Source organism: Tamandua tetradactyla, chromosome 23 (genome assembly GCF_023851605.1).
Source record: "Tamandua tetradactyla isolate mTamTet1 chromosome 23, mTamTet1.pri, whole genome shotgun sequence".
NCBI classification, from domain to species: domain Eukaryota; kingdom Metazoa; phylum Chordata; class Mammalia; order Pilosa; family Myrmecophagidae; genus Tamandua; species Tamandua tetradactyla.
In genome coordinates this window covers 12,539,096-12,552,274 of record NC_135349.1, presented here as the reverse complement: position 1 = coordinate 12,552,274, position 13,179 = coordinate 12,539,096, and the positions used below count along the sequence as shown (strand labels likewise).

Genomic DNA, 13,179 nt, shown 5'->3' with positions numbered 1-13,179 from the left:
ACCTTTGACCCCCTCGGGGTTCCCCAGGACAGCAGACCGCTCCTCCACCTGCTGCAGGTCTCCCGTGGGCCTGCCCTTCCTGACTGCATTTCAAATGATAAATCCCTCCTTCCGCATCCCATCCCCCCTTCTCCCCCTTTTTTTTTTCTTTTTTCTTTTCAGCATTCACAGCCATCTGACACACTATTTGTACCTCCCCTCCCTGATCAATTCCAGTTGTTTTATTTACAGTGCACCCCCAGCACCTGAAGCACTGCCTGATGCCCAAAGACGCTTAATGTTTGTTGAATGACTGAATGATCTGTCCATTGAATTAGGCTGTTTGCTGGGTGTGGAACACCGGGGGTGGGGTGGGGGACCTAGACCTTTCTGATTCTATCAGCTCTTATCCACCTCTTCTGCTGTCCTGCCTCTGCATCTCACCCTCGAATTTGCAAAACACCGTCCCCCACACTGCCTGATGGGATTCTGGTGGCTCTGGAGGCCAGCAGATTTGTTTCCATTCTGCAGGGTCAAAAGCCTCCTGTTCAGGTTGCCGTTTAAATTGCAGAACCTGTGCAGGTAGTTTTTCTGAGTAAGCCCAGCCCCAGCAGCTTCTAATTGTAAAAGACAACAGAGGTGAACTGTAAATAATATGACAGACCTGTCAAAGCCCCGGGAGAAACAGATTAAAGAGTCACAGTTGGTAGAGAGAACGAAGCCAGCCTGCCACGCTCCATCCTGCCTGGTTTTCCTTTGGGAAGAGAAGCCCTGGGAGTACGTATGAGGCTGCAGCTTCCCCACGCCCCGTGTCGGTGTTCCACAACAGAAAGGTATTAGCCGAGGGAGGACGGCAGGGGAAGGGAATCTCTGGAAGAGGGACAGAGCCTGGCTCCTCTCCCTCCTTGCTGTGACACACTCCAGGGAAAGGTATGGCTAAACTTCCCTTGTTCAGACTGCATGTACAGCATTTTGCAAGGAACACCCCTGGCTTTTCGAGCTGCGCCATGACTCGAAGTGAGCGAACAGCTGTTCACAGGTACAGGAGGACCTGCCTTAGCAAAACAGCAAGGTGGTGTGTGAACTGTGCTTGGGAAGGGCCCAAAGCCTGTTTTGAGGCCTGCTGGTGGGCCCCTGTGGTTTGGGTGGCCAGTTTGGGTGAGAATCTTTAGGCTCATTTCAAAGCAGGGCTGGCCAAGCATGAACCAGTTCTGTGGTTAGCCAGCAGGTGATATCAGGTGACCTCGGCAGGGTCCGGCGTCCTGCACCTGCAGCCCTCGCCTCCCAGGGCCCCTGGTCCTCTGAATGGAGTCTCACAAAGGCACCTTTGCAGAGCCCTGGCTGTACTGGGGGGGGGGGGGGGGTCCTTGTGGTGATGGAGAGCACTGGAAGCGGGGTGCATGCCTTGCAGGGCCCCAGAAGGCCAGTGAGTGATGGGGAAGACAAGGCAGAGACTGATGGGTGCTCACACACAGGGACAATTGGTCGGGCTCCCCTCCTGGACTCCCCCTGACCTGCACGGGCCCTGTGCTCAGACGTGCTTAGCATGTGTACAACTCCCTTGGTCTCGGCATGACACGTCAGGGAGCCAGGGGCCAGGTGGGGTCAGCACAGCCTCACTGGGGGCTTCAGGCTGAGTCAGGCTCTCCGGTCACAAAGCAGTGTCATCACCCCACGCTGCTGTCCTGGTGGAGGGGGGCTGCTGGGAAGACGGACAGAGTCTTTAAGGCCAGGCTTGTTTCGTGGGGTTCAGTAAGTGGGACCCAGCTCCAGGGAACCTCAGAGGTGTTCCATCCAGCCTCCCCAGCAAGGCGGCCTGCCTCTGAGAACAGACCTCCCTGTCCCCACCATCCCCAGCCAGCCCATATGGCCTCACGGACGTCCTTCCCACGGTGGGACTGGCTGGGTTCCACGAGGCCCGTTCATGGGAATGAGTCCACCCTGGCCCTGTCCCCTCATTGCGCCAAGAAATGTGCTTTTCCAGGGAAAGAGAGGTCTGGTGGCCCACAGATGCCAAGTGGGACTGGAATCTGGGTCTCTTGACGGCATGGCCACAGCTTGTTTCCTTTCACCAGGCTGCAGTCTCTTCCCCATTGCTGCTTCCTAAGGGGCACATCAGGGGCACAGAGTCCTCCTCCCGCTCCCCAGTTTCCTAATGACACCAGGGGAGGTGCTGGCTACGTGCTGGTCTCTCTGCAGCACCCCCGTGGTAGAGCACCAGGGGGTCACAAACTTGGGGCCCAACCTTGGGGATGTGGGTTCAGCCATGGCCCGTTGGAGAGGGCGTGGTTAGGACTGGAGACTTTCAGTGGGGGTAAGCAGGGATTTGTTCCAATGGGAACTTCTCTGGCATTTGGGACAGGGGCTTGCTCCTCTAGGCCACTTGTTCCCTCAGCAGTCACCGAGTGTTGGCACTAGGCGTGTGCACAGAGAACCCACAGCCCTTACCTCTCACAGTTTATGGTCTACAGGGGAACAGACCCTTACATTGTTATTTTTAATAGATTATCAAAAGCACTCGGGACCATCATGCACAGTTGCACAGGTTATGCACTGCTCAGCTCTAAGCGCACTCCTCACACGGCTGAGAAGAATGAATGAACTGTAGAGTGGTGATGCGCCAGCTGCCAAGCCATCCCGGTGGCCTGGAAGCCTTGTAGATGTGTGCACCGAGTGAGGCCGCAGGCTGTCGGAGTGGACCATGTCTGTGGTGGGAGGCAAGGGGGAGGAGTGCAGGTCAGACTAGAGTTCAACAAGATGCATCCATGGGACTTGAAGGATGAGCCAGAAACCTCCAGCCAACAAGGAGGGGGAGGAGTGCTGGGCTGTGGGACGCACCGTTGTCGACCACTGGAGGCAAGGAGGCCGGCTAAGAGCACGGGAGTGAGCCAGGGAAGAGACCGGGACAGTCCTCCACATGAGTGGCTGCAGCAGGGAAGTGGGAGTGAGAGAGAAGCAGATCCCGAAGACTGGGGAGAAAAGGAAGGGCTTAGAGCCGCGTGGGATGTGGTGGGAGGGAGAGCCAAGGGAGTCTGGGGTCCGGCTCCTGAGTTGGGTGACCGGAGAGAGTGACAGGTCCCTGCGGCTGTCTGACCTGCCCACAGCATGCCCACACCAGGCTGCGTGTCCTGAGATTGATGTCCAGCAGCTGGCCAGGCTGCAGAGACACCCGGCCCCAGGAGAGGGGTCACATCAATGACATTTATACCCCAGTTACTCCCAGGCTGCTGCCTTCTGCCGCTGCTGTTTTTGCCCTCCAGAATAATCCGTGGGGTCTATTTCTGGAGCATCCTTCCCAGCCCAGAGGGCACGCGAGCCCCACGTCCGCGTGCCTCCCCAGGGTTCCCGCAGACAAGAGGTGATAGCTGCCCCAACCAGCGATCTGCGCGCACGGGGACCCGGTGCCTCGAGGGGCTCCCAGCCTCCATCCAAGGACAGGCAGGTCCCTAGGAAGGAGCTGGGCCAGACCACATTAGGCAGGGCAATGCTGGCCGCTTAAGAAGGTGATAATTTGCTGTCGGCCCCAAAGCAATTACAGATTTCATCTGTCCCAGCAATAGTTGCAAATTGGATAGGAGACAGGCAGGGACAGAGATGTAATTTGAAAACCAAAGGGCTGCAGGGAAACAACCTCGTGCCATTGGCTGGGCATGATCGGGGCAGAGAATGCCTGCTTCATTAGCGCCCGAGCGCAAGCATTTTCCTTTTCATGTCCATTTTATTGCGGCATAATTTACAAACGATGAAATCCACCTTTGGAGCACGCAGTGTCTTGAACTTTGACAAATGCAAACAGTCATGTAACCACCACCGCAATTGAGATTTGCCGTAGTTCCATCACCTCTCAAAAGTTCCCCAGTGCCCTCCCCCGGACCCCAGCAGCCACAAATGTGTTCTCTCTCCATCGTTATAATTTTGCCTTTTCTGGAATGTCCTATCCGTGGACTCCGACAGTAAGCAGCCTTTTGAGGCTGGCTTCTCTCACGTAGCAAAATGCGTTTACGATTCGTGCATGTTACTGCACGATTCTGTATTTCCTTTGTTTTTATTGCCGAGTTGCGTTCCAGGGTACGGAGGCGTCACCGTTTATCCATTACCCAGTTGAAGGCAGGACATTGGGGTGGTTTGCAGTTTTGGGTGATTACAAATCAGGTCTGTAAACATTTGTGCATGGGCCTTTGCAGGGGGGTGGGGGTGGGGGTTCTTATGTTTTCATTTCTCTTGGGTAAATACCTCGGAATAGGATCCTGGCTCAGATGGTGTGTGTTTCACTTTATAAGAAATTGCCAAACCATGTTCCAAAGTGGCTGTACCATTTTTTCATTCTCACCAGCAACATATGAAATTTTCCAGTTGCTCTACACCCTTGGGAAAAATTTAAAAAAGAAAAAAAAAAGTGGATGCCGTGGAGGTTTCCATTGACAAGACGGCACAGTTGCAGGGTGGCTGGCGGGAGGGGAGGGCCCGCGAAGAGAGAGGTCTGTGGACCGTCCTGCCACCCCCGGCCCCTGCAACTCTGGGTCTGCTTCCAGATTCCTTTTCCAGTTGGAGCTTGGTGAAAACGATATTTGGGCCCTTGCCTGGGTTCTTTGCTGGGCCTCTTTTTGGGCGGTTTCTCGTGATGGATGGGTTTTACGTACTGGGCACGGAGCCCACGCGTGGCCTCGAGCTGCAGAGTGGCAACGTCTGATAAAAACCGTGGGCCTGTTTCCTCCAAGCCACTGCTTGTAGACGCGCAGGCTCGGGCGTGGGGTGACTCCGGGCGCACCTGGGGTGCTCCGGGCAATTCTGGCTGGCTGGGGAAAAGGCAAGGGCCTCGAGGGGTGGATGGCACCCGGCCCCCAGTGACTGCAAGCCTCAAAGCTCCCCCAAGGGCTGCCTGGACACAGAGCCAGGCACTCCAGTGCTGGGAACCAGGCCCACGGGGAGGAGCTGCAGGAGAACGGGGTAGTGCCTCATCCCGGCTCTTGGGGACTCGATGGTCTAGATTTGGGGGGAAGGAAGCGGCGCACACTCTGGGCCAGACAGTAGTTCCAAAGGTGGCATGTAGCCGTGCAGGAATTCCTGTCCCCAAAATGTCACAGACATCCTTCTGAGGAAGGAAAGTACCCCGGGGGCTGGACAGTCTTGCAGGGGGACAGCGACCAAAGGCCTTGAGGTGGGAACACAAGGTGCATTCAAAAGACAGTTGGTCTACAAGAACCCCTCCAAGAGCCACCCTTTTGGCTGCCTCCTTCCCCTGAGAAAAATGCAGATCAAAGACTCTCAGGCCTGGATGGAACCTTAGGGGGAAGCTGGCTCACAGGTCCCCAGAGATTGGGGGTGCTTCAGCCGTGACCTACTGAGTCAGAATTGGGGGGTAAAGAGGGTGCAGGGCAGAGGCAGAGTCCAGGAGCTTACCGGAGGCCACAAGCACCCTGGCAGAGAGCTCAGAGGAACCCGAGCCACCTCCCGCTGCGCCACCCTTCCCCGGCGACCGAGGAGGGATTGAGCGGGTGGGCGGCTGCCGCAGAGGGAGGTCTCCCCAGCAGGGGCCGGACTAACGTGCTGTCCCATGCTTGTCCTCGGCCTAGGTGCAAGTTCTTCAGTCTGACCGAGACGCCTGAGGATTACACCATCATTGTGGACGAGGAGGGCTTCCTGGGTGAGTGGCCCTCCCACCGTGGGGGCTTGCAGACTGGCCCGAGGCCGATGCTGCCTGCCCACCCCCTGGTTTCTGTCCCCACCTGCTGGTCGGTGAGGAAGCCCCAGAGTCTGCTTCCTTCTCTTCCTCTGTCCTTGGCCGAGCCACCCTGGGAAGTCTCCAGAGGTAAAAGGGTCAATACGGCCTGGTGGCACCCAGCAGAGAAGTAAAGCAGCCAAGAAAGAGAGGCAGCATGCTTTATTGAGTGCCTACTGTGTGCATGCTTCCAAATGTCCTCCATTCTCACACCTCTCCTGGAGGAAGCTCTGATCACGATTCTTTTATTATTTTTGCTTTTCTCTCCTTGCTGAGATGTCCTTCGCATACCATCCCGTCCACCATTTTAATTTTAAAACGGACAGTTCCGTGGTTTTAGTATATTCACAGCATCGCGCACCCACTCTCCTGTTCCAGAAGGTTTTCATCACCCGTACCCATTAGCGGCCACTCCCTGTGTCCCCCTCCCCCGAGATCCTTTTATGTTTATTATGTTTGTCCTGCTGTAAAGTAACAACTAACATCTGTGGGATGTTTGCTGGGCTGCCCGGTACTGTGCTAATGAGCGCACGTCAGTTTACGGGAGGCGTTATGGTCTGCCCTCTGTCAGTGAGGACCCAGGGGGGAGCTGCAGGGGCTTTACCCAGGCTGACTGCAACGCCACTGCTGGCTCCAAGCCACAGCTGCATTCCTCCAGACATGCAGAGAATACAACACGGTGGGCATTTTCAAAGCACCATAGTCCTACCCTAAAGACAGCTGCTACCAACATTTCAGGGTGTTTCCTTCCAGCTCTTTTTTTATGCACAGGTTATTGGCTCTGTTTTTTTTTTTAAAACTTACCTATGATCGTATTATGTATAGAATTGTTTTGACTTTGAGCATTATAACCTAAAACTCCCTATGTTATTACAGAGTGGTAGATATGTCCTGCTTGCTTCTCCAGTTGCCTACAGTTAGAAGTTTAAGTTGTTCTTAATGTAAGCTTATAAATGTCTTACATGCATAGGTATTGTGATTCTCAGCAGTTCTGCATTAGAGAGATGAGTGCCCATTAGGAAAGGAAAACGTGTTTGGGTTGCCCAAGCATGCAGTCTTCTCAGGTTAATTCCTACAATGGCATCTTGTAGGATTGGCATGAGGAGGTTGGAGGTGACTTTTTTATGGCTCGTGGGACAGCCGTGTGAGACCCTCTGTGTTAGTGAGGACATTAAGTCCCCAAGAAATTACCTGCCCCCATATGGTCCATGGCAGTCTCACATGTGCTCTTGGGCAGAAAGCCAGGGGAGGGGCTGGGCCTGGCCTCCCTGCATCTCAGGGGCTGCAGGTGTCCCTCCCTGCTGTGTGGCCAGAGCAGGGACATGCCGTGTGTGCTGCCTGCTCCATAGCAAAGGGAGAGAGTGTGCAAAGAGTGTGCAATGTGCCCAAGGGCAAGCCCTGACCCCCTCATCAAAGGCATCTGTCTGGTCATTCATTCGCTTGCTCATTCATTCATTCATTCGTTCAGCACACATCTACTCAGCATCTGCCCTGGGTGCAGCACCCCAGGCTGAGCACAGGAGCCACAAACACAACCCACTGCCTTAACTGCGGAACGCAAGTCACATGGAGATTGTTTTCTTGGACAACCCAAATGCATTTTGATTTATTTATGGACGTTCATACCTTGAAGCAGAGCTGCTGAGAATCATGGCACTTCAGAGACAGAAGGAACCTCCCAGAGAATGTTTTCTGATCTGCCCAAGATAGAGCAAACGCTCTACCTCTCTGGGCAGCGAATGGGAGGGACTCTGTGAGCCAGGAGAAAGGGAGACCCTGGTCCCTGGTGGGCTGGAATTTCAGGGCCCAGAAGGCCGTCTTGGCGATGTTGTCAGTAACCAGGGAGATGCCTCGGGGCTGAGGGGCCGGTTACTCTGAGCCCCCAGGGGTGGCAGGAGGCAACCTTTACCGAGCCCCTGCTAGGTGCCAGCTTCTCGCTGGGCTCAGAGATGCCGCTGGGAACGAGAGCTCTGACCCCGTGAGCCTCAGATCCTGCCAGCAACTGATGACATCACTAACTGTCGAACTGTCATGGAGTAGATGCCATGCAGGTGGGGAGAATGCGGTGCTGTGTGACCAGGCCACAAAGGAAGTACTGCTGTGCAGGAGACCCCATGGGAGGGACCCTTGGAACAGGGAGCGAGACATTAGAAAGTTTGGACTTGAACTCACTGTCTTGACATATGGATTCATTTCACCAGCCTGTCAGTGCTTCTCTCAGATGGACACTGTTCTAAGCACAAGAAATTCTCTTATCCTCATTTTAGAAATGGGGAAACGGAAGCACAGGAATGTTATACAACCTGCCCAAGGCCTTATGACTGGTGTCCTTTGCACCTGTTTCCGTGGCTGGGGCCCAAGCAGGGCAAACAAGGAGGTGCAGGGGCTTGTGCCTCAGGCCTTATGGTCCCAGAGGAGAAAGATGTAGGAGCCAGAATTACAGCATCCACAGAGGAAGATACTCAGCCCAGTGGTTAGGAGTGCAGTCCTGGAGGACTTTCAGGAGGAGGTGATGCTGAAGGTGAACCCAAATAGGAAAATCCCACCAGGTGAAAGCCCCCAGTCAGAGGGAACAGCACGCATGTGCTGCTGGGGTTTCCAAGAACGGGGTAGCTCAGCATTCCTGGGGAGTTAGAGTGTGAGAAGGGCAGGAGGAGGAGATAGGCCAGGCAAGGCTAGAAAGGGCTGGAATAGATACTGAGACTTGGTCTTGAGGGTAAAAGGGAGCCAGCGAACGGTCTCAACTGATCTTGGGGCCTTGCCTAGAGGAGGAGCCTGAAGGAAGAAGCCAAGCAAAGAGGCTGGGCAGTGAGAATTCAACAGATTCCAGATCTGAATTTACCTGGGACTTTATCCTGAGCTCCCCTCCCAACCAACAGCAACCCCACCCCACCACCACCAGAAGACTGTGGGAAGCCTTCCATAGCATGACCTTTTCTCATGCAGTCATGTGATCCAGGAAGACTTCCTGGAGGAGGTGAAATTAGAGCTGGCTCTGAAGAACTAGGAAGCCTGGGAAGGGAGAGAACATGTCAGGTTGAGTGAGATTGAGTACAGGGCAGAAGCAGGGGCCAGGTCTAGCCTATGAAAAGGAGATGAGGGGCTGGAGGTTCAAGCAAAAGAGGTAAGCCAGGCAAGTTTGGGCCTTACTCTATAGGCAGGAGGAAGCCATCGAAGGTTGTGGAGCTGGGACAGTCACTGAGGCTGGACCCGGGGGAGAGTTGCCTGGGATGTGTACTAAAGAGAAAGGGCCCTCCCTGGGGGTCATAAGCAGGTTTGGTCCAAATCGAGGTGTTTAGGTCCAGGGCTGAGACCCTCCACTGGCCCAGGGGGGAATAAGCCACAACCTCTCCAACCTGGGGTTGCCCAGAGCTGTTCCTAATGACCTTGTGACTTGGAATGGCCTCGCCCTGTCCCTCCCCCAACCTTTCCCAGTGGCAGGAGTGTAGCTGATGACGCAGGGGCTGTCGTCTCAGCCTTCTGTCCGAAGGACGTAGGATGGGCAAGCAGGTTCCACTGGGAAGAGAGGGGCCCAGCGGCTGCTTGGATGTCCATTGCTGCCCAAGAAAAAGAGCGTATTTTTAAGCTGTCAGCCCCTCTCACTCCCTACTGTGGTGCCCCGGGTGGGGGAGGCATACAACATAAACTCCCCTTGGTCACATGGTGCAGTGCCTCAGTTTCCCCACCAGTGCTCAGCGGATACATCATCTTGTTGAATCATTCCAGTGGCCTGAAAGGTCCCACTGTACAAGGGAGAAGACTGCCGTGAACTTGCCTGAGTTTCCATGACTCGAAGCAGGAAATTCCCGCAGGGAGCTTCCAGCGGGAAGTGAGGTGCTGGCTTCCAAACATGGCAAGGTCCAGCTGCAGCCCAGCAAAGGTGGTGGGGGCTCCTGGCCAGCAAAGGGGGTGGGGGCTTGAGCAGGGTTTGCAGGGGGCAAGCAGTGAGGCCTCAGCCTCCAAGGAGTCTCTTCGGAGGCCCCGTCTCAGAAGGGGGACGAAGGTGGGGGCCGTGGAGGGCAGCTGCCCAGGCCTGCGGTGTGAAGGGCAGCTCTGCATCTCAGCCCCACAAAGTCAGCTTCTCACCCCAGGGCCTCCCCTGGCCACCTTCAGCCTCAGCCAGGAAGCTTCGGTGGCTGCTCACCAGAAACGTTGCCAGCATGAAGCTTTCCTGGTTAGAAACCAGCAGCTGTCCATGTACACCGCGGCTCCTTTGGGGGAGCGGGAGGCAGGGAGTGGATTATAAATCACATGTACCAGACAGGTTCTCTGTTTGACGTGGAAATTCTGCAGAGGTTCTTTAGCTCAGCTGGATAGTGTCTGTGCGGAGGGGATGGGCGTCTGCATCGTTTTGGTCTTCTGCAGATTTAGCAAGCACTCCTAGGTGCTGGGTGTTCGCAGGGACCCAGGTGATGTCGGCAGCAGCCCCTGCCTTGATGTCAGGGTAGTGGCAGGATCTTAGATCCAGAGCTAGAGGGGCCCACTCAGTGCTGAACTGGCCTCCGTGACTGGCCCTCACCAAAGCACAGCCCCCTGCCTGTAAATGGGGCCCAGCAGTGTGTCATCATGACATGTAACAAAGTGGGGGCCGGCCGTGGTCAGTGGGCCATGGTTGGTGAAAAAGCACAGGCGGAAGCCATCAGGTGGTAACTGCTGGGCACCTCCCTCCAGACTGAGATGGGCGATCCAGGTGCAAATCCAGACTCAGCTCCCTGCAGCCTCCTTCTCCCAGAGCCGGGTGAGGCGTGAGCCTGGAGACGCACATGTGCTCAAGGGGCCCCTGCATTCCGGAAGTCTTCCCTGTGCATCCATCAGCATCCCTCCTCCTCCTAAGCTCCAAGCCTGTAGCTCACAATTTCCTTAAACCAGAGATCAGAGTAGCGTCATCCGAGAGGCGGTCACCTCTGAGTGAGGCCCAGGCCCGTGAAGTTGCTGGTATTCTGGCCAGAGTCGCAGGCCTGATGGCAGCCAGTTTCGAAGCCAGCTCTTCAGCAGGGGGCAGGGGGCGGGGGACGGGGGGCAGGGGTCGAGGCACGCCTGCATCCAGAGGGAGTGTCATCCCCATGGCTTTCAATACCGGCCCAGAGCCGAGGCTGCATTTCCTAGGGTGGAGAGGGGCTCAGACACTGGGGAGGGGGCGGCGAGGGTGGGGAGGGCAGGCTTTGAGGATGCGGGTGGGGGTACCCCTGGAAAGTCCTTGTTTCCATCATCCCTGTGACCTCCCACCTCCACCCCGGCCTCCCCAGGGTTGCTCTGCATCATGGTTCCTCTTTCCCTTTTGGATGGCAATTTTGAGTTGTAGGTCCCCAGTTGGTATATGCTTCTATACGCTCACATTCGTTTTCCAATACCAGGTAGCCTGCAATGGCTTGCCATCCCCGTTCCTTGGTCCCCTGTAGTAACTCTTTGTATTTGGACATGTTTTAGTTCCTGTGCTGCTCAGACAAATCCCATGTGATGGGTCGATGTAGACAGTGGGAATTTATGAGCTCACAGTTTTGAGGCTAAGAGAAAGCCCAAAATCAAGGCCTCACCAAGGCGATACCTTCTTGCCAAAGAATGGCGCTCTGGGGCCGGCTGCCAGCAAGCCTCGGTCTGCGCTCCCCTGCCACGGCTGCTCCCTTCTCCTCCAGGTTCCGTTGGTTTCAGCATCTGGCTCTGTGGCTTTTTCTCTGCCTCTCTATTCATTCCACTTATAAAGGTCTCCAGTAATAGGATTACGACCCACCCTGGGTCCCCTTCAACTGAATAACCCCATCAAAGGGTCCCACTTACAGTGGGTTCACCCCACAGCAATGGGATAAGTTGAAGAACATGTCTTTCTGGGGCACAGGCAGCTCCAGACCCCTGCAGGCCAGTTGTCAGATCTGCAGAGTTGGTAGTCAACACCCATCACCTAGAACTTGACTCGCCGGTTGCTACCTTTTGGCGATGCTTGTTTTCTCTCCCTACCTAAGTACCTGTGCACAGGGATTTCTTGTCTAGTGAGCCATTGAAAACTTCACTCCAAGATACTTCAGCATTTATCTACTAGGAATAAGAGCAGTCTCCTAGTCATGACTAAGGAATGAAACCAAAGACCATGATATCAAGTATAAATTTTATATTCACATTTCCTTGATTATTGAAAAACATATTTTCTAGCCAGCAAACTTTTTTTTTGTCGATATCAACAAATCTTCACACACTTAACACACTTTTATCGACAAATCTTCACACACTTAACAGTCCATACATGATGTACAATCAGTGGCTCCCAATATCATCAGATAGTTGTGTATTCGTCACCATGATCATTTTTAGAACATTTATATCACTCCAGAAAAAAGAAAGAAAAAGAAAAAACCTGTACATTGCATGCCCCTTACCCCTGCCTCTCACTGACCACTAGTATTTCCATCTACCCAATTTATTTTACCCCTTATCACCCTATTATTTATTTGTTTATTTTTATCCATATTTTTTGCTCATCTGTCCATACCCTGGATAAAAGGAGCATCGGACACAAGGGTTTCATAATCACACCATCACGTTGTAAAAGCTCTATCCTCACAATCATCTTCAAGAATCAAGGCTACTGTATCACAGCTCAACAGTGTCAGGTATTTCCCTCCAGCAGACACCATAAATACACCATAAACTTAAAAGGGATTTCTATATAATGCGTAAGAATAACCTACAGGATAGCCTCATGACTCTGTTTGAAATCTCTCGGCCACTGAAACTTTGTCTCTGTTTCCCCTGTGGGTCAAGAAAGCTTCTCAATCCCATGATGCCGGGTCCTGGCTAATCTGGGAATTCTGTCCCACGTTGCCAGGGAGACTTATATCCCTGGGGGTCATGTCCTACCTAGTGGGGAGGGCAGTGAGTTCACCTGTGTTGTTGGCTTAGAGAGAGAGCCCACATCTGAGCAACAAAAGAGGTTCTCTGGGAGTGACTCTTAGGCTTAATTTCAAGTAGGCTTGGCCTATCCTTTGCAGGAATAAATTTCATAGGGCGAGTCTCAAGATCGAGGGCTCAGCTTATTGATTTGGTTGTCCCCACTGCTTGTGAGAATATCAGGAATTTCCCAGATGGGGAAGTTCAATATTTCCTTCTTTCTCCCCAGTCCCCCAAGGGTACTTGGCAAATAATCCTGTATTCACTGCCCAAATTACTCTGAGATTTATTGGGTCATCACACTAACCTGGACAAACCAACAAAATCTCACGCCCTATTCAAAATTCCACGTACTTAACGATATTCAACTAAACTGACCATACAACTTAAATAAGGTAATGAGCTACCCAACATATAAATTTGGCACCAACTAAATGTCTCTCCTTTAGGTCTCACACACAGAGGTGGAAGTTTTAATATATGGAACATATCATCCTTTACCCTGTATTCTGATTTACCTTAGTCTTACCCAGATCAGCTTCATTCATATCTCTAGTCGAAGTCTGATCTCTTTTTCAACTTTTTAAGCAGTTTCTGTATGG

At 53.6% G+C, this 13,179-nt stretch overlaps 1 protein-coding gene across 2 annotated transcripts in view; it reads left to right on the top strand.

Moving 5' to 3' along the window:
• CASTOR2 (cytosolic arginine sensor for mTORC1 subunit 2) overlaps nt 1-13,179 on the top strand; it is a 62,968-nt gene that overhangs the window by 31,744 nt on the left and 18,045 nt on the right. For both annotated transcript variants that reach the window (XM_077141002.1, XM_077141001.1), the window contains exon 2: nt 5,553-5,623. In XM_077141002.1, the coding sequence (XP_076997117.1) occupies nt 5,553-5,623 (71 nt within the window). The remainder of the gene's footprint in view (nt 1-5,552; nt 5,624-13,179) is intronic.